Source organism: Anthonomus grandis, chromosome 10 (genome assembly GCF_022605725.1).
Source record: "Anthonomus grandis grandis chromosome 10, icAntGran1.3, whole genome shotgun sequence".
Taxonomy (NCBI): Eukaryota; Metazoa; Arthropoda; class Insecta; order Coleoptera; family Curculionidae; genus Anthonomus; species Anthonomus grandis.
The window spans coordinates 24,664,406-24,686,251 of NC_065555.1; the positions used below are offsets into that span (position 1 = coordinate 24,664,406).

The window sequence follows — 21,846 nt, forward strand, 5'->3', positions numbered from 1 at the left end:
GAATTTTTTTAAACTCGTAAGGTTACATCATGATTCCTCAGGCGTCATGTCACCTCACCTCGCAACTGCCCAAGGCCTCCAGCTATTATTGTATATAATACGCGGCCGGTACGTCTTTATCTTGTTCTTTGTCACTCCTGTTTTCTTTTGAATTTTGAGTGATCGAAAGAATTTTTAAAAACATAAACAATTATAAATTGAACTGAACTGAAAACAATTATAACATTGCAAATGTAAAGTCGATAGTTATTTGTTTTAAGATTAATTTAAACTCAACTTAGTTGACCTTAACTGATTGTAAATCATATGGGACAAGAAAAACAGGCCCTAGCAACAGTATGAGGTAAACGACCAATGAAAGTACCGAAAAGGCTCCAGACTTTTTTTCCACCACACATTACAGCCTTTTATGAGGCAACTATCTCTAAAATTAGTTTAGAAATTATTTTTATTTTTTTTTAATAATTTTGATAGGCACTGAAACCCTGTATCTACCTCATTTATTATCTAATATATATTAATCTATACTATCTATCTTAAGTATCTAATATACACACAAAAAAAATTAAAGCTTAATTAAACTAATAAATCCAAGTGTTTATTCCAACCAAAAAATTTACTATGAAACATTTAATACCCAGACAAATTTACAACGACTCACCTAGATCACTTAACACCTGTATGTGTAGTGTCTGTTATCCAATAAACAATGAATAAAATAAAATTATAAGAAATATTACAATTTCCAATAAAAATTTAATCAAATTTAAATTAAATACCTAATATTATACCCAAGTTATATAAAAATAATTTCTAAAACCACCAGGCTTTAAATTTGTATACCTACTTAAATAATACTTGCAAGCTTAAACTCACATCTAAAAGAGTTTTTTTAAACTTTCTATGTTTTTAAAAATATACGATCAACATTTTTTCTTAAAAATATAATTTTTTTGGCAATTTTTAATTTCAAGGGGAATAAGATTATTTCTTTTGGCTGCAAAATTATTAGCAAATCTCAAATTTGCATTAGTATTACTTTTTGGTAATTCTATAAAATTATTTGTTTTATTTCTTGTTTTATTCTTATGATTTACATATTTTTTCAATTCACAATTTTTATATACAAAAATACTTATCTCCAAGATGTATAAAGACCGTACATCAAAAATAGTCTTAGAGTATAACAACCTCGTAGGGTAAAGCCTATTTTTTTTATAAATTACTTTAAGTTAATAATTTTGTACAACATTCAACAAACTCAATGTACTCTTATACATACCACCCCATAAAACAATACCATATCTTAATAAGGATCCTACAAGAGATTTACATACAGATAACAAAAGGTTTTTATTTAAAATGTTTCTTAAGACATCAAATTTATAAATTATTTTTCTAATATATGATGTTAGTTTTTCTACTTGATTTTCCCATTTCAGATGTCTATCTATAATGATGCCCAAGTATTTTATTTTTGAAACCTGTTTAATTTCTTGGTTTGTGTTTTCCACTTTTATGCTGTTAAAATCCGGACGGTTTGCCAATGTTATAGAGAATGCCATGTAATTTGTTTTGTTTAGATTTAAAGTCAATTTAAAAGTATTTAACCAATTTTGTACCACTGTTAGTCCATCTATCACATATCGTTTAGTTTAATTCCAAGATTTTGCAGAAAAGATTAAAGCCGTGTCATCTGCGTAAGATATTATTGAGCCATTTTAGAGTTTTAAGTTAGTTAGGGCATTTATATACAGGGTGTTCATTTGAAAACTTCCCACCACGGATTTATTGAAAACCACTGTTTAAAAAAAAAACGTCGAAATACGTCAAAAGATTTGTCAAGGGGGACAACTTTCTAACCTAAAATTACTTCACCCCCTTTCACCCTCTGCCCCCCAAGGTCATTTTCTTAAAAATTTTAAATGGCAAGGGGTATCGAGTAATAGCTTGTTTAAAAGGTCTTTCGAAGTCTTTTATTTTGACGTTTGATTTTTTTAAATCAGTCGATTCGTTTTCGATAAAATTAGAAAAATCTTTGTTTATCTTAATTTGTTCAGATAGAAAACAAAAACATGAAAATATCAGTTATTATTTCAATAAGTGTTCAAAATGTTGCCCGTTTTTGGCCAAACATTGATATAGGCGATGTTCAAATTCCTGACGGACATTTTCAAAAACATGTTGTGGGATATCATGGCAGCTGTCGATGATGCGTTGACGAAGTTCATCCAAACTTTCAGGTTGGGGAGTAAACACAATAGATTTCAAATGACCCCATAGAAAAAAGTCTTACAGCGTTATATCAGGAAATCTAGCAGGCCATTCTATAGGCCCTCTTCGCCCTATCCATTTATCTGGAAACTCGTCGTCTAGCCATTGCCGAACGGGAAGAACATAGTGAGGAGGAGCGCCGTCTTGCTGGAAATATATTTCAGCCTCATCAAGTATAGGATTTTTATCATCATCGATTTGGTTTTCAATGGATTCAGTGATAAGCGGATTGATGGTATTTTCCAACATATCCAAATAAATGTCTCCATTTAAATTTCCGTTAATAAATAATGGCCCAATCACTTTTTTTCCTAAAATGCCTGCCCATACATTAATTTTTTGAGGGTACTTGGTATGCCCTTCTACAAATGCATGAGGATTTTCATTGCTCCAATATCTACAGTTATGCTTATTAACAAATCCATTTAGATAAAATGTGCATTCATCGCTGAAACAGATATTCTTTACATAAATAGTATTATCATTAATCGCTTCACTTATTTTTTCACAAAACTCAACTCATCTATCGAAATCGTCTTCGGTTACCTCTGGCAATATTTTCATTTTGAATAGATGAAATTTATGAATTTTGGTAACTGTGTGAACAAAGCCTAATGAAATACCAGTGGCAGCAACAATTTTGCGTAATGAAGTATTAGAATTTATTCCATAATGACCCAAAAATTCAACTTGATCACATTTTTTATTTGCAACAGATCCAGTTTCAGTAAACTTAGTAACAAGGTCCAAAACATACCTATGCGAAGTTATCTTCTCCGGATGTCTAAAACGTGATGGCAGTTTGTCGAGCACATTGATTTTGGGCACCATAAATTAGAATAATTTCCACTCTTTCGGCTATTTTAACCATTTTAAAAGTAAAATCTTCAATTCAACAAATAAATTTTCACTATTCCAAGACTGTTACAAATGTAACTGACGGCAAAATAAATTCTTCATTTTCCTTAGCAACTATTAATAACTAAGCAGGTATAACAATAAATACAGTTCGCCCAGGATATCTGTGTTGATGAAAAGAATGCAGAAAAACAATCAGGTTGTTATTTAGTTTCTTCCACGTCCAATCTTCGGAATTGCTGTTTATGATGGTATTTTCCGTTTTAAATTATAAACAAATTGTAGATTTGGCAAACCCTAACGGGCAACATTTTGAACGTTTATTGAAATAAAAACTAATATTTTCATGTTTTTGTTTTCTATTTGAACAAATTAAGATAAACAAAGATTTTTCTAATTTGCTCGAAAACGAACACCCTGTATGTTAAAAACAATATTGGACCCAACACTGTGCCTTGTGGTACACCTATTTTCATTTTTAATGGATCACTTAACGTTTCTCCTATTTTAACACATTGGATTCTTTCGTACAAATAACTTTTAAAGATATCCAATACGACACCGCTGATCCCATTCTTCTCGAGAGTTTCTAAAAGCAGGTCATGTGGAACTGTGTCAAATGCCTTTGCTAAATCTAAAAACATAACTATACATTTTTCATTGTTATCCATACTGTTAGTAATCTGATTTGTGAGATGGTAAAGAGCATTTGACGTACTCAAGTTTTTTTTAAAAGCCAACTGTTTATTAGACGAAATTGTAAAAAATCAAATAATCTGTCCTCAGAGCACTTTTCAAAAATTTTGGTAAAATTAAATTAATGGGTCTATAATTGTTAATTTTTGTCTTATTATCTGATTTATATATGAAGGTAATAACATATATTTTAAATTGATTGGGTACCATACCATATCTAAAAATTAAATTGATTATTTGTTTCAGAGGGTCAAGTAAAAACATGTTATTTTTTTTATTAGTTTTACGCTAATTTTATTAATACCAAGACTACCATTGGTTTTCAAAGAATTAATCTTTTCTATAATTTCACTTTTATTTAGTGGCGGTAGATATAGTGAATTTAATTGATTACTGCTTGTTATAAACTCATTATCAGGCTTCGGGATTTTCTTCAACATTGCTACCCCTATATTATTCAAAAACTCATTACAATGATTTGACAAGTCTTTAATTTTTAAAGGTTTGGTTAGCTGTTTCAATACAATTTCGATTTAGACGTTTTTTCATTTTATCCCTAGTTATAATGATTTGATTTTAAGTTTTAAGTTGCACACCCGGTAACTGGAAAAGAAAGTGTCTCTTAACAATAAGGATTTATGGAACTTAATTTTTTTCATAAGCATGAAATTATCTTAAAGTTTGAATAAATATAGCACTAAAACCAACTTATTGTTTAAATAGCAATAATAAAAGAACGATAAATCACTATTCGAAAAACTGTTGCATAATCATTTATTATTCAAATAAGATGTGCATAATTATGTGGGAGAGTGTTAGTTCATGTTGTGTAAGTATAAAATCAGTAGGCTTATATCAGAATTTAAAAAAATACATTGCAAGATTTAATTATCTAAAAGTCATAAATTTATATGAAAAATTAAAAATCAAATTTTACCAAACCACTTTTATTCATATTTTTTTTTGTTAAAATTAAGAGCTAATTAGCCATCAATAAGTTTGGTCCTCGAAAAAGTGGCAAGGCAACATGAAGCAGTTGGCCTTTAAGGATATTGTTTGCCACTGAGACAATTTCATTTCAAGAATAACTTTCACAAAGACATTGTTATGTATGTATATTGTTATATGGTATACGAGGAAACACTTATGTAAATTGTTTTGTCTAGGTGTTATAGGTTATGCGACTAGGAATGTATTACTTTAATACCCATTAGTCAGTGCATATGTTGGTTAGCATTATATTGGTTTTGTTGTAACTTTGACTAAAGAAAAGTATTTTGAAGGCATTTTTCAAAATTACCTTTGGTCTTTAGGTTAAAACATTTCATTAATAAATTAGCATCTATATAAGAGAACACTATTCCAATTTACTTATTAGTTCCAGCATCTCTCTTTTCTTATTTTTCTTGCCCACGTCTGTTCTATATTAAATCCAAATCTCAGTAAATTATAATATTATCATCTTTTTTATTGAGCATCTTATCGCCTATGTCGTAGTGGAAATCCACGATACAATTTTTTTTACAGACTTTGCAAATCACCTAGTAGATTCTTACCACATCACTTGTATAAGTGTCAAAACGGTGACAGATGTCAAACGGTAAATTTCTCAACACGTGCATACCAAGATTTAATGAGCAAAAGTTTCATATTTGATGATTATTATATTAAGGACATTTGCTCCAAAGCATTAGTAAGGAATCCAGATTCGATTGGTTTCGATACTAAATGATTTTGATCTGAAACCATTATGTACCGTGTGATAAAAAAATCCATATTTACTGAAACAATTGATACTCGTATATATAATAATTTTCATAAACATTTCTTAGGTAAAACATTATTTTTTATCATATCAAAAAGTTAATCGATGTCGATAGGATATTAAGAACTTAGAGCTTTCCTGCGTTCTAAAAGTAGAAGTTCTTCCTGAAGGATTCATCTTAGAAGATGGTGTGCATTCGTACGTACACTTGCAGATTTGTTTTCTTCTATGTGGTGTGGAACTACTTCTACGAAGTATTACGAACTATACGAAGTACTCTTGGGCAGCTTTATGAGAATATCTTCGTCTTCCAGTCTCTCTTACATCCATAAATGCATTTATAACTTCACATCTTGGATTGATTGGACTCATTTTGATTTCATTGCAGGACTAGTTTCTGTTCCATTGTAACAAAACTTGATTATAAACTACTCAAACCGAAAAAGGAGCTACTACTCGAAACAATTACAGTGTATAGACTTCCGCCTTATTTGTAGAGTTCTAATCAATTTTTTTTGGTGTTATTGTTTGGTATCCTCAGAAAAAATGTAAACATTTTAATGTTAAGAATTCCTTATGAGCGCATATTAAATTTGTTTTGTCGCCTGTTTTTATTAGTCTTAGTTGAAATTTTACAGTTGAAACATGAATATTGATGTGCAAGGTAGAAGAATACGCCGTAAAGTGTACCTAAATAAAGTTGAACTCGCTAGGACCGTAACGTTAATTGAGGAAGGTTATTCCAGAAGAACAGTCGCAGACATTCTGAATGTGAGTCTAAATGAGGCCGCTATAAACAGAGCATGGACTCGGTATTTAATTTATAGCATTATCAGAAGAATATCCTATCCTCAACGTCAAAGGGCCACATCAGCTCGAGAGGACCGTTTATTAAGTTTGCGGGCGATTAATTAGTTACCGGCCACAATGGAAACTAGAATTTCTGATTGCCGAAGCACATCGTCATTGGATAATACCACAATAGAGTAATGTTTTGTTTAGGGATGAATCCAGATTTTGCTTACATCACAACGATGGACGAGTTCGGGTATGGCGACGAAGAGGCGAGCGGTATTTGGACTCAGCTGTGCAAGAAATTGTTCGGTGTGGCAAAGGGTCTATTATGGTATGGGCTGGTATATTTTTAAATTGGTGTACCACACGTGATTCTTTTTACGGATAATATGGGAGCAGATTTAATTTTACAACACGATAACGCTAGGCCATACGTGGCTAAGATAAGAGGAACTTTTTTAAATGACCATAATATTGAAGTTATGGAATGACCAGCAAACGGTCCAGATCTCATTCCCATCGAACATCTGTGGGATACTTTGGGACCAAGATTATTAGAGCGGCAGCCTATACAAACCATCCACCAACTTGAAGAACTTCTCATTCAAAAATGGGAACAACTACCCCAGTCGTTGTGCTGAAGTTATCGGAGCCAGAGAAGCGCATACTCACTACTAGGAAACGACCTTATTAAAAGATGGAAAAAATGAAATCATTATTTGAAGACTTGGGCTGAAAAACATGTTATGCAAAATAAAGGAATTTGAGAAACATTAAATAACATATTTTAATAATAAATAAAATAAAGGATATCTAATTTTTTTCTCTATTGTATATTTTTTTAATTATAAGGATTATTTAAATAGAATGGTAAATTAAAATAATAGTTACAAATTTTCAAAATCATCATATTTTTTTAGTTTTAATAAATTTTTAATAAATTAAAAAAATATGACATTCCATGTCTTATATTACATGAGAAAATCAAACAGACTCTCAAGACAAAAAATAAAAATATACATAAATTAACAAGACAGAACTTAATAGGCAAAAAAAAAGATAAACTAGAGTCTCATAACACTGAAAGTAATAAAAATATACCATTATGATTAACTAAAAATTTGCAATTAAAAACGAACTGGAGAAACTAAACAAAAAACGTTTTTAGTCAGTATTATCAGTTTGTTTTTCTTCCAAATTTTTGGTTTGTGATGTGTGTGAATAATAAAAAGCATATTCCACAGGTGAAATCCATTGTAAACAGGACAATACGTGGTTCAGTTTACTGTCCTTTATTGGAAGGTCTTTATGATACTTATGTCGCTAATTTGCTATTGGTTTCTCTTAAAGATAACTAGGTCTACCTCGTTTCTTCAAAGAATAGCTTGTAGAAAAACCAGTGTATATTTTATGTACAAATTTTTAACGGATCTTCACAACGAAATTTCAATTTGACGGCAGAGCCTATTTCTGCATCCTGACGCTGCTTAAAGTCCTTGCGATTCAAAAAACAAAAATAAATCTTCCTTTGTCATCACGGTAACTTGAAAAGGTCTTTGCTTCTGAAGTGTTTTTAGAATATTTTCCCATTGCTAGAGAGAATAGACTACTGCCTGTTCAACACGTGCAAAATCATGAATACTAAACAGCTGATATGACTTCCATAAATTACGAATAATTTTGAAAAATCTCTTTTGGGCCAAAAGATGTAACAATGGTACAGTTCTTATTTTTTCCGCTATAGTTGTCAGATACGGCATATAAGATTCCACCTCTGATATCCAATGTCTCAACATATTTTTATAAGCAACTCGCATTTTCATCGCATCCCCTTTTTGCTACAGACTCATTTCATAGGTAGAACTAACCCTGTTCCGGCTCATTACAGCAGTGGATACTAATATTGTAACACCACAACTTTTTCTTATAAAATCATGGCCCGGTTGTTAACTTTGGAGTTGGCAGTGTTTGCTGCAAGTCAAATGTAATGACGTGGTTCTTTTTTTATATGGTCTTAGCCTCTTCAACAGCATTTTTTAAATTGTTGCTAGCTGCTTCAGCCTTTCTGAGGTGCATATCCTTAGAACCTTCCAATTCTTTTAGCAGCGCTTAATTTCCCGATTTCTTGGCTGTCGAAATCTTGATTTAATTTTAATCACATGTAGCTCATGTATCTGGACCCTTATAAGGAAATATTATACTCTTCAGTAAATATTCTTTTAAATTTATCGCAAGATATTGAGTAGAGAGTATACAAGATGTTGATAAGAGAGTTTTGCCTTCTTGAGTGCATTTATTGCAAATTCTTCAAAAAGAGATGCGATATTATACTCAAGACTGTTGTTGCTGACAATATTGTTCATGACATTTTTTTATAAACTGATATATATGCTTGTTTGCAAATTTCATAAGTGGAATTGTGTCTCTTTACTACATATGATGTCGTACGAAAGGTTCGACGCATATCTCTTTTTTTTGTTCGCCTCTTAATCGGATTGGACTTAATACAGTCAAATAGATAATATGCATTTTGTAGGTTGTAATTTGCTAAACCACAAAAATCTTGAAAAATATTACACACACAGGCAATAAAATAAACATAAAATAAATAATACACAAGACACAATAGCCTCGTGTATTATTTCAAAACATTTTCACTATCCTTCAGTTTTTTAATTTTATACTGTACACTTCCTAGACGAAGCCGTTTTCTGCCCTTGGAAGTTGAAGTAATATTCTGAAACAAAAGTATTTACGTAAAATTTGTTAAGAACAACACTTTCTAGGAAGCATGTAAAAGATGTTAAGTGCAGTAGATAACATATTTTACATTAAACAGTAAAAATAATATGTGTTAAAACTAACCTCAAATGTGTCATCTTCTGCCTCTTCCACAGGCTCGCTGTCATTATGTTTGTAGTCTTGATCCGCTACAGAGTCATCAGATTCACTACTTAAATAGAAAATATCCAACAAAACAAACACTTGTTTAGTACAGCGGCCATATGGTTTGGACAATATGGCCATTTAGCAAGCACCATGATTTAACATAATTTACGTACTTCGAATGTGCCGCCATCTCTAACTAATTTGTAGAAGTTATCACTAAACGGACACTTAAATGGCTCCTTTTTCGTTTTGAGTAGTTTATGTAGGTAGCGTACAAAATCCTTTTGTTCACAATTCCCCTTTTCATATATTAGGAAAATATCCTTTTAATAAGCCATAACTTGGGTTTACATAAAATACTAAGGCATAAGTTTAAACGCTTTATAACATGTATAGTGATAGCTTGGTTTGATCTAGAATTATTGAATTCTTGCTAATAATAAATAATACGTTTCTTTTATAAATTGTAAAAAAGGCATATTAATAGATTTTAACAACTCATAAATATATAAAATAAACATAAAAAGGATAAAACAAACGCTATAAAATAGTCATGAAGCATTTTCACAAGTGTTTGGGGAGTAACATGATATCGACACCTAAAGGATAACTAACTCAATTTTGCTTCATGGAAATTTGGACAGTTTGGACATTGGTGATCGCCCTGTCCTGGAGATAGGGATAGACGCTCTTATTTCTTATGAGTTTTATGTAAACCTCTTCTTAAGTGTACCTCTTACCCAATAAATGTTGTAGTCTAAATTCAGTTGCTGATTTTCTCAATATCGTATTTTACCCAATAAATATCTTATAATATACACCCTGTATAGTTGACCTTTCTTAATGATAAAGGTTGAGTTAAAAATACAGTAGCTCACTTTTTACTAGATCTTTCTAAAATCCCTTCGCTCCCTTCAGATCTTACTTTTGATATAGTTTTTTATGCACATATCCCACCTGGTACGAAATTTACCTACCTCTAAATAGTTCTTTCTTTACTAAATAGACCGCTGGTAACGGGTAATATGTGTACAAATTAATCCAAATTAAACTTTAAAATACAAACAACCCGAAACCTGAACCTAGACAAGACTAGGATTACCTCCCCTTGTTGCCTCATTGACAGCTTTGCTAAGGTTTATTACTCGGAATGGTCTACCAGTGTAGAATTTTGAATAATTCCACTATCATATTGTAGACTATACTTTTTGAACACCTATTAATTTAGTTTTCTCAGTTTTATTTGCCTGAATAGTTTACCATTTCGCCTCCAAATACCTTAATTTATGTTTAGAAGCATGACATTTAGATGGCGCCACAAGTACTCTTTCGAAAACAAGTACGAGTAGAAAACAGTAACTGGATCTCGGAATGTATATATTTCCTAATAGTCGTTTACAAAATATTCTGATATCAGAGACTATACTTCCCAGGTAAGGTTCGGGAAGTAGGCACATAAATGTTTCGTTCAAACAGGCGCAACATGACGTAATCGTCCTTTTCTTATTAAATATTTCTTAAGACCGAAATTTTGTATTTTCCTGATCTTGGATAATTCTGTCTCTACACATGACTACGATGTATCAGTCAAGTTTACAGCCTGGTTCCATTTAAAGATAACGCTCAAGACTGATAGAAGATATATCTTTAAAGGATATTACCGTAAGAATCCAATAATTAATTCATAAAGTTTTGCGCAACTTAAATATTTCAATCTAATCTACCTCGTTTGATTCAAAATCTGGAAAATTGCACAATAACTGATGCTGATGCATACTGGACTTAAATATCTTTGATATTCTTTGTTTCCTTCCTGTTTTTAAGTATTGTGATAACAATTTTTTTTTATAAATGATATACAAACTGTAGTTTGTACAGCTTTCTATTTTTTACAAAAGTATTGTCTTAAACTGGCTATCAATAAAGACTCTATAACAAAGAACATTTACTAATAAAATGTTAAGAATGTAAAGCTTATTTTTTTTATATTCAGCATTTTGCGTTTTTAAAGAAATAGAGATATTGAAGAAAAAAAGGTAAAGTGGTAAAATATGTTTCAAAAGATCAGACGCTTATCAAAGTATCCTTATTCCATTATTCCTTTAGCCTCTCAACTTGATTCATGTAAATTTGGTAACGATTAATCTACTGTGAATGAAGATATAGCACCATTACTATATTAATATTTTCTCTCTGTTGCAGCACTGTCACATGCAGCTACCACCAAAAACAAACCCTCCAGAAGACCAGTAGAGGATGATGCTCAATTATCAGACGAGTGTCCAGAGCTTGATGGATTTTTTGCTGATGCAGAACAATGTGATAAGTATTATCAATGTGTAAATGGTGTCATTACTGAAAAGCTCTGTCCCGATGGAATGGTGTTTAATGACTACAGTACCGAGTACGAAAAGTGTGATTTACCATTCAATATTGATTGCAGCAGTAGGCCTAAATTACGTAAGTTTTTTTAATATTTATAAGATTTAGAAGTTCAAATAATATTTCTTAGAAACCCCACAACCGACTGAAAACTGCCCAAGGAAACACGGTTACTTTGCTCATGAACAACGAAACATTTGTGATAAGTTCTACTACTGCGTTGATGGTAAATTCAACATGATTGTCTGTCCAAATGGTCTTGTCTACAATGAGAATGCTGGTATATGCTCATGGCCGGATGAGGCAAAGAGGAAGGGTTGCACTTCGGAAGGTAGGATTTTTTTTGTTTAAGAATTGACAGTATTTTAGTTTAATAATTTCTATTTATTTGCAGAGGTTTTCCAATTTGAATGTCCCAAGGTAAACGAATCTCAAGCGGCGACCCACCCGCGTTATGCTGACCCTGAAGATTGTCAATTCTTCTACGTTTGTATCAATGGCGACACTCCCAGAAGGAATGGCTGCAAACTTGGTCAAGTCTTCGATGACGTTGGCAAGAAATGTGACTGGGCAAGAAATGTACCCGAATGGTAAACAAAATTTATTAATTACTTTATCAGGATTTAATTATCATGGTACCTGTTCTATCTTCACCAAGTTTATCAAATACTCTTTGTCGATTTAAACTTTTATTATCATTTAAATAACACGAAAGGAATTTGGACAAAAGTTTTCGACACTGTTAAAACTGAATTGCCAAAGAGAAATGGTGGCACTACATTAATTGAAAATCTAACGTTATACAATTATAAAAAATATAGAAAAAAATGTTATGAGGATTTCAACATGATCTTTAAAGTTTGATTTTAATACGTAAATTGGCAACATCACGCCAAAGCGTTGTGCCGATCCGTTCTAGTGGTACCTACCTGGTTATTATGCTCATCGCTATGAAGACATTTGACCTGCGATTGGACATAGATCCTGACTAATAGGAACTAACGCTTCACTAAGTATTCAGTGGCGGAGGGTTTCGTTTTGTTCAGTATTCCTGTAGGTTTGTATGTTTAGTGTTCTATATCAATGATTATAGAAAATTGCAGGCCGGTTTATTATTTATGAATGAAATTAGCATCAAAATATTTTATAAACGCTATTGGGTTATTTAATGGGTTTATTAATACTCGATTGAATAAGGGTTCCTCGATTCTGTTGGATGTACAACAGATAAAAATTGTATTATCATATAGTCAAAGCATAGGAACATCAAGTATAGTCCAGAATAGGTAAGGTAGTCACTAGGCCTATCAAAACATGGCCGCAACATTCATCTGTCTGAGACTAAATATCTACAACGTTCCACAACATTTTTGTACTTCATAAAGAAGTTTAGAGAAGAATTATGCAGGAAAAGTTAATACAATTCAATATTTCAACTGGATAGTGCTTGCTCAATCATTATATATGAGATCTCACTTATAGGACAAAGAAACCTAAAAGTTGTATGATGTTCGAATTGCAAGAAAATCTTCTAGCCTTTAACAAAACAAAACTAACTATTATGATTAAAAATGTAGAACTCTATAAATTATAATTAAAGCTGTTGCTATTTTACCTAAATAATTTGACAACATAATTTTGAAGGTCCAAGAAAAGGCAGTATTACAGTTATGCGAATGGATATACTACATATTCTCTTATTATCAACTTAGCATGAAGCTAGAATTTGCTTAGTAAATAGTAAATAGATCTTCCTGGATAAGTATTCATTTATATTTTCTACTTCAATAAAGTCATTAAAGTACTATTCATTTCAAGCCAAACGTTTTAAGAATTAATATTCTCTTCAAACAGTTCAGATGTTAGATGGCTGAGGATTAAATGAATGTTCTCATGCAGAGTTTAACACCAGCTCTTATGTGAGTATGTCTTTCGATCCAGGATTTATCGATATTCACGATTATAAATACTATAATTCTGTGAAATTTTCCATCAGTATAATTAAAATATCATATAAACCACCCTCTCTCTCTCACACTTTTTTTTCCCCTGTAGGGGTTTGAATAAACCTCAGGCTAAAGGCTAATTATTATGCTTACCCCGATATATATGTATACTACTCAGCCTAGCACCTCGATGCCCGGTACCAGCCGGTACAAGTCTTTCGCTGCTGTGGGTCATGTGTCCCACCCATTCTGATACCTCTAAGTATTCTGAGTTTGTTCCCCCCAATTGTAAGGAAATCTCCAGTCATTTTTTCATCTATTTTAAAGTTCATAAATGTATTTTTTCTCTTTAGCTGTCTCATTTCTGTTCAGTGACTTATGTTTTCTTTTCACCCTGATCTCACTGCGGAGTGTGCTTCTTGGCACTCCCAGTGCAGGTTCTGGTCCGATGTAAGGTAAGGAGCTTTTTCTTGCAAGTTTATTGACTTGTTCATTTCCTGAAATACCCGTATGTCCCGAAACCCATATAAGCTTAACTGAGTTGCAGTCTCCTCAGGTTTTCAATTCTATGAAGTATTCCCAAAACAGCTTTGATATAACTCTAGGGTTCGATAAGGCCCTTAGGGCACCTTGGCTATCTGTTATTATTAGGATCTGTTTATTAGTGTATGCTCTCCTAATGTAGGGCTCTCGTTCCCTTGTTGGTCATGGATCCATCTGTATACTAAATAAGATCTCCGTCTAATCTGCGGTGGCTGTCATTCCATTATTTTCTTGTTGAATAGTTAACTTTGAATAGTGTGCAAAAGCAATACTTTGGAATCATGCCATCCGAAATCATTTCTGATTTGATGGGCTTACAGCTTCTTGGTTGTCTTTGATGTTCTGTCAAGTTAGCTGGACTGTTATTTTGCATTCGCTTTAGTCCTAGCTTTGCTTCTCCTTAAAACACCAGGTGTATTAATGGTGGAAGGTTAAGAAGGGCTTCTATAGATGCGGCTGGTGTATATTTCCTATTATGCCTAGACTTGCAAGCCTTTGTATTTTTCTTAATTTAAGCCTTGCTCCTACTTGCAGGGTTTTGGTGACCACGTTAGTGCAGCATAAGTTATAAGGGGCACTACTTCTCTGGTATAGATCCAGTGTGCTATTTTGGACTGTAATCCTCAGTTGGTTCCAGCTTAATTTGACGTCCAAGATAACCCCCAGATATTTTATCCTACCTAACGTAGGAATTTCTTTACCATGTAAGAATAGTGTCCCAAGCTTCTCAATCTTTCGTCTTTTGGTATATGGTACAATTGCGAATTTAAGGGGACTGATTATCAAACCTTCCGTCTCTGTCCAGTTTTTCACGATGTTCTGAGCAGTTTGCATTCTCTCTCTCACCGTATTAAATTTTTCTTGGACTAGTATCACCAAGTCATTTGCATATCCTAAAGTTACAAAGCTTATCCAAAAATCTCATCCATTATTCTCTAAGAGACTAACATATAAAATTGACGAAAAGCAAAGAAAAACACAAAGTCACGGTCTCACAACATGTAATTAAACGGGCTACACGTGTTTCGCTCTAGTTAGAGCATCATCAGGCCTTTAGAAGCCATCCACACACTTCACAGTACATAAATAAACCTTAAAATTATTGTTTAAATTAAAGCTTAGTTAAAGTTAGTTTTCAATACCATAGGATGGGCGACAGAACTCCTCTATGTAGACATCCCTGAGTTACAAAGGCTTCTAGAGTTTCATTCAGCAGTTCGCATCTTACTGTCCTGCTTCTGAGCATGCAGTCTATCCACCTGCATGCTTTCGCGTCCATTCTAAGTTCTCCTAATGGTGTATTGTCAAATGCTCCTTCGACGTCCAGGAAGGCAGCTTCCAACACTTCTTTGATTTCAGGAGTTTTCTCTGACTTAGTTACGAGCCTATGCAGCGCCGTCTTTATCGATTTGCCTGCGGTGTAAGCACATTGGTCTTGCAGCAAAGGGTTCTCAATCAATGCTCCATCCCTAACGTGTCTGTCGAGCAGTTTTTCTAGTACCTTAAGAAAAAAAGCCATAAGACTTATCGGTCTAAAAGATTTGGCTTGAGAATAGTCAGGTTTTCCGGGCTTAGGTTTAAAAGAAACTCATTCCGGCCTCCATGTTAAAGAGATATATCCATAAGTGAGACTGGCCCTTAACATCTCGTAAGTAAGCTAGTCTTGTAGTCTTGCTCCTTGGCAAGAACCTTTTGGCCTATAGAACAGTCTGGAACGCTTTCCAATTTCTCGCAGTACTTCCTCCAAGAGTCACTTTTTGCCTGCCTTAGTCGCGTATTACAGTCAGTTAGAAATGTCCTTTAGGTTTCCTATTTCCCAGTGTATTTGATTTTGTTAAATTCGGTCCTAAGAGTCCTCTTCATCTTTGCAAGCTCTTTGCTCTACCACACGGTTTTTCTGTATTCATTTAGTTTGTCTGTGTCACTTATCTGTACACCAACCCGCACTAGATCGCAATCAAGTTCTACTTTAAAGTTACCCCAATTGGTCTTCTCTATCTTTCTTTTTGGACTTTCTCTCTATTTTTTTGGACATTTGTACATTTTATCGTGGAACCACGATTGTCGATTTCAGTCATTTTATAGACTATGCCTCCCAAATTAGTTTTATTTTATTGATTTTTTATAGAGACAAATACAACAACTATGCCCAAGTCAGGATTCGAACATAAGACCACACGATTATATAGTGAACCGTTCACCGTTGTCAGTAACATAATATAACCCTAGAAACTTCAAATTTTTAACCCTAGAAACTATATTTTTATAGAGTACTATTATTTTTAAGTACTTTATATTCCACACATCAAAAATAAGTGCAACTAATTTGCCTTTGAACAAAAGGGGTGCTAGGCATATATACAATACCTCACTCAATGGTAAATTTATTAAAATTTTAAAGTTTCTAAGACTCCTCTCCCTGCTGACTTTAAAACTTTAAAAGCAGTTTAGTGACATAAATATAGCTTCCGCCTAAAATGGTCTTTCGGTAGGTCCTAGTGCATAAGTAGAATGTCAAGTTGTATAACCTTACTTTCCTACTCAAGTGAAAAGGTTTAAACATAACCCTAACATGTCCCTGAGTTCTACCATGGCTCTCAATTTTATTTACAGTAACTTGGTGTAAACAATGGCTAATCAAGATGCCTTACTTAAAATAACATGACAACTTCATTTTGGGTTCGCATTCGATTTCTCAATACTAATCATCATTATTATTCCATTTTTAAGAATTCTGTTAGACAGTGCATTTTAGTAAATAAAGATGGGTTTATTGAGTATAAATAAATGCACAGGGCGAAAAGTAAAAAAGTATAATACATTACAATCTTCCAGGTAAATACAATAAAATATTTTTTCAAATTTCTTTAATGTAGAAAAATCATAATAAAATTAAATATAAAGTAACAAGCCTCTCTTAAATGGGTAGTTTAAATGGGTTCACTATTACTTAAAGTAGAGCAATATTGCTTACTAGCTATACAGTCATCACATGTAAACCATTTTTCAACATCTATAATGATAACATGTAAGTCTTAAACATCTAAGATTTTGATAAGCCAATTTGGAATTCCAGTTTTTTCAACTCCTCATTTTTCATATGAGCATATTTTGTCATCTTCTTTGTCTTGATTAAAGAGTATAGTGTACAATGTTTTTTTCTTACTGTCTGGGGTATATACATATATTGGGGTAATTATAATACTTTATTTGTCCAAAAACTGACATAAAATTCTGAAAACATGAAAAAACATAAAATATCCCTTATCAAGTGCATCTAGCAGAAAAATATTAAGTTTTAAGTTTGGTACATTTACAATATTAAATAGTGAGGTTTTTATTAACTTTTACCTATTATATGCCCACAATTCTCATTTGCCTCTTTTGCTCTAATTTCTGCCTATTTCTAGGTCATGTGTTTACACACTCCTTCAGAAACCAAAGGTTTGATTTGATACCAACTGAGCAACCGTAAATGGATTGGTGTCGCCTTCCTCTTTACTGGTATTCTTGCTGGAATGCCTAATCTTATTTGTTTAATCAACATTCTTGGATCTATGATTGAAGATTTCACCTTACTTTTCAATGGATTTTCGCAGACAAATCTAAATGTTTCTATTGCTCTGACACATTTATCAATATTTTTGTTACAATAATTTTGTTTGACAAAATTTGATCTCACTTGCAGCCTTTAATTTTGTTTTATTTCCTATTTTTTGAAATAGAGGTACTTACAGAGGAATCAAATTCTAGCATAAAAACATTTTCTTGTAAGAAATGAATACTTACTAGATGCTTCTTGACGTATACAGATTTTAATTTCACCCACTATCTTTGATGACACACATGATACCAATTGTGTTAAAGGCTTCTTTTATTCTTCTTATCTTTGAGTCATTTAGTTAGGTCTTCTTCTAAAGTAAGCTTTACTTTAATGTCAGTATATATTAAAAGGGTCTCGCCCTTTAAAAATTCAACTTGTTTAAAACTTCCAGGCGGGCCAGTTATTCCTATTTAGTTTCAAGCGAGTAGTATAATCGGACATTTTTCAGTTTTGAAAAATTTTCTTACGCTTTGAATCACGCCAATTACTCGCGATCTGGGCCTATAATAACAAACGGTAGAAAACAAACGCAGATGTTTGTGTTAAGTTTAATAGAGAATTATTATTTTTCTAACTGTAACATATATAGAATCTATATATATATATATATATATATATATTTCTATATATATAGAATCTATATATCTATATTTCTATACCTTATACAGTTTGATCTGAACAGTTTAGTTTATTTTCTGGTGTTTTTGATTGGTTTCTTAATCATTATGATTTTTTTTCAAATATTCCTAATCAATTCTTTAACTTAACAGTAGAATGTTGTGCATTCGAATTTGCATTTTCGTTTCATCGACATTTGGTTGAAATAAGAAATCAATCATCGATTTTTTATTGACAATACTAAAGCATATCTTTTTAATTAATATTGCCTATATAAGATTTAAAAAAAAGCGTTTTGTTTACTTTTACACAACATCTAATATTCCGATTTTCTGAATATTACAAGTACGTTATCCCGCCTAAATAATGATATAAATTAATATATATATTTAATTTTGTGTTTTTAGTGCTGATTGGTACAAGGGTCGTCTGACTGAACAACAGTTGAAAGATTTAGAAAACCCTCCGACTCCCAAACCTAAAGCAACCAAAGTATCTAAGAGAAGGCAGAGGCCACGTCCCCAACCAGCTGAAGAAGAACTAGAAAAATAGACTTATAAAGAATTTTGTAATGTAAATTATCTGTTAAAAAAATACATTTTAATAGTTTTTTATTTATGTGTATTTAATTTTGTAATACCAGGCTTTTAAAGATTTTTCACGTGTTCGTATATTTTAAATATGAATGATTTCTCGGCGAACATATTATTGTATATAGACGTTTAACAAGTAATAACAGTTAGAAAATTCAACTCTAACAATTATCCTTTCAAAAATACTTCCTCCAATTTATGAATGTCATAGCTTAGGTTATAAAATGTCCATGTTGCGCACACTAACGACCGTAATTAATTAATCAGTTAAAAATGAATAATGAAAAAAAATTGCTGAAATATTTTAATTGCTGAAGTCCAAATTTTGGGTGAACATTTACAAGCAACACGACCAAAGGGAACAGACGTTAATTAAAAATGGATGCGATCAGCGCAACATAAATGCTCGCGGCTCATGAGTCAATGAATGGATTCTACCCTGTATATATGTATATTCTTCGTTGAGGATAATGAGTATAAATGAGAGTCAGAGATATACAGGGTGTTTCAGAACTATGGAAACAAACTGTGTCACTACGCCACTACGGCCCTAAGACGCGTTTAAATTTAGAAAAAATATTAATTACCTAAATAGGATCTGATGCATTTATTTTTATCTTTTGTATATGATACCATCACAACAATTGTTCAAAATGTCTTTCTCCAACCTCAATACACCGATGTAAACGACGCACATGATTTCGACTGACTACACTAAAAATTTGATCCTCGTTTTGAATGATTTCAAATGCTGCTGTTATTCGTCCAATTTAGTCTAGCTCTGATTCTAATGGAGTTTCGTAGACTAAAGACTTTATATGTCCCCACAAGAAAAAATCGAGCGACGTTAAATCGAGTGACCTAGGAGGCCAAGAAACTGCTCCACCTCTGGAAATCCAACGGTGCCCAAACCGCTGAGCCAAATACTCGCGTACTTGTACAGCAAAGTGAGCCGCCGCTCCATCATGCTGAAACCACATTTGCTGTCTAACGATTAGTGGAACATTTTCAAGGAGTTCTGGGAGAACTTCCTCCAAGAAACGCAGATAAATAGGTCCTGTTAACCGTTCCGGTAGAAGGTATGGCCCAATTAAATAATCATCAACAATGCCTGCCCATACGTTAACAGACCAACGACTCTGATGTTTTCTTGGAAAACTTGCATAAGGACATTCTTCGATGCCAAACATGGCTATTCCTACTATTAAAAATACCGTCTCTTGTGAAAGAGGCTTCATCGGTCCACAAAACATATCGTAAAAAATGTAGTTGTGCAATGATGTGATCCAGAAGCCATCGACAAAATTTAACTCTAAGATGATAATCGGCTGCAGTCATACCTTGAACTTTCTGGAAGTGGTAAGGATGGAGTTGTTGCTCGTGTAGTACCCGCCAGGCAGAAGCGGTACTCGTATTCATATTCTTAGCGACGTCACGTGTGCTATTTGATAGTTCATCGGCAACTCGCTAAGGCACCTCTCCTTTAAATTCGACCGTTCTTACGGTTCGAGCAACACCAGTATCATGTATCTTGGTCTTAAACATGCCTGTCTCAGCGAGCCGCCGATGAACCGCAATAAACTTTTTGCATCCAGGATGCTGTCGTTCGGGATAACGTTCATGATACAACCGCGATACTGCTCGTGCATTGCAGTTTGTTGCTCCGTATGCCAAATGCATATCCGCCAATTCTTGATTGGTAAAGTTTTCCATTAGCAATAAATGTTTAAAAATTATTGTAAGCTATAAAATTTTTAAACATGACATTGAGAATTGACATTGATAAGCGTTGATTTTAAACAATTGTTGTTATGGTATCATGTACAAAAAGGTAAAAATAAATGCAACAGATCCTATTTAGATAAATAATGTTTTTTATAAATTTTAACGCGTCTTAGGGCCATAGTGGCGTAGTGACGCATTTCCGGACATAGATTCCTATACTCAAATGGATTCTTCTGTTGCATTCAAAATGTAAGGGGCTGCTCACTATTTTAAAGGTATATTTTTTTTTGATGTTTAAATCGATTTAACATCATTTTTTTTTTAACCAAAAAAAAATCAAGATTTGCAGGTAACCAATCCTGACTAATCCTTATATGGATTGGTGAATGAATATTAGGGCGCAATGAACCTGACTCAATATATTATTAAAACCCGTCATACCTCGTACGTTTTCTACGTCGGGCGTACGGCCGCTAGTTTTGAAGTATACAAATATAAGTTTAAAAAAAACTAACCAAACAAAACAATTTCACTTTTTGCCCTCTTCTGGTAAAATCATTTTAGCACATCCTCTTTCTAGAGCTAAATGTGGTTAGCTACGTTAACAATAATATCTATATATATGTATAATATCTATATAATTAATATCTAATCTAAATAAATCTAGCTCTTTCCAAAAATTTCCTCGAAGTGTCAATTGATTCATAATTAATAGGCCTCCACAATCAATCAAAGGCCTCTAATCACAATCACCCACCTTTGAAAACCTCTCGGGGCTCAGAATCCTAATACGGATATCTAAAAAAGACACACTCCCGAGTGCTACTCGACCAACTTTTTTTGTCGCAGGTTTTATTGAAAAAGCACGATCAATTAACGGAATAACAGCAACAGGCTCTACTGAAACTTGCCAGATGTGACAAATCATGACCGAATTAAACAATCAAAATAGTATAGGATATTTGCTTCCAAACTATGCTTCCAAACTATGCTTCCAAACGTATCCTCAATAACAATTTCTCTACAGAAAACGACTTATTCTAAATAATAAATATGCTCCCAAATCACTTATTTAACATGAAGTATATTTCAACAAAACTTGACAACGTCGTAAGGAAGTGAAACGCGCATATTTCCGCACTATTTGAGTCTGCGTTA

At 32.8% G+C, this 21,846-nt stretch overlaps 1 protein-coding gene across 1 annotated transcript in view; it reads left to right on the plus strand.

Moving 5' to 3' along the window:
- Nucleotides 1–18,984, plus strand: part of LOC126741669 (protein obstructor-E) — a 43,861-nt gene extending 24,877 nt beyond the window's left edge. The window contains exons 2-5 of the mRNA XM_050448209.1: nt 11,480–11,737; nt 11,790–11,990; nt 12,054–12,249; nt 18,778–18,984. Coding sequence (XP_050304166.1) covers nt 11,480–11,737; nt 11,790–11,990; nt 12,054–12,249; nt 18,778–18,922 — 800 coding nt within the window. The 3' untranslated portion in view covers nt 18,923–18,984. The remainder of the gene's footprint in view (nt 1–11,479; nt 11,738–11,789; nt 11,991–12,053; nt 12,250–18,777) is intronic.
- Nucleotides 18,985–21,846: the final 2,862 nt, after the last annotated feature.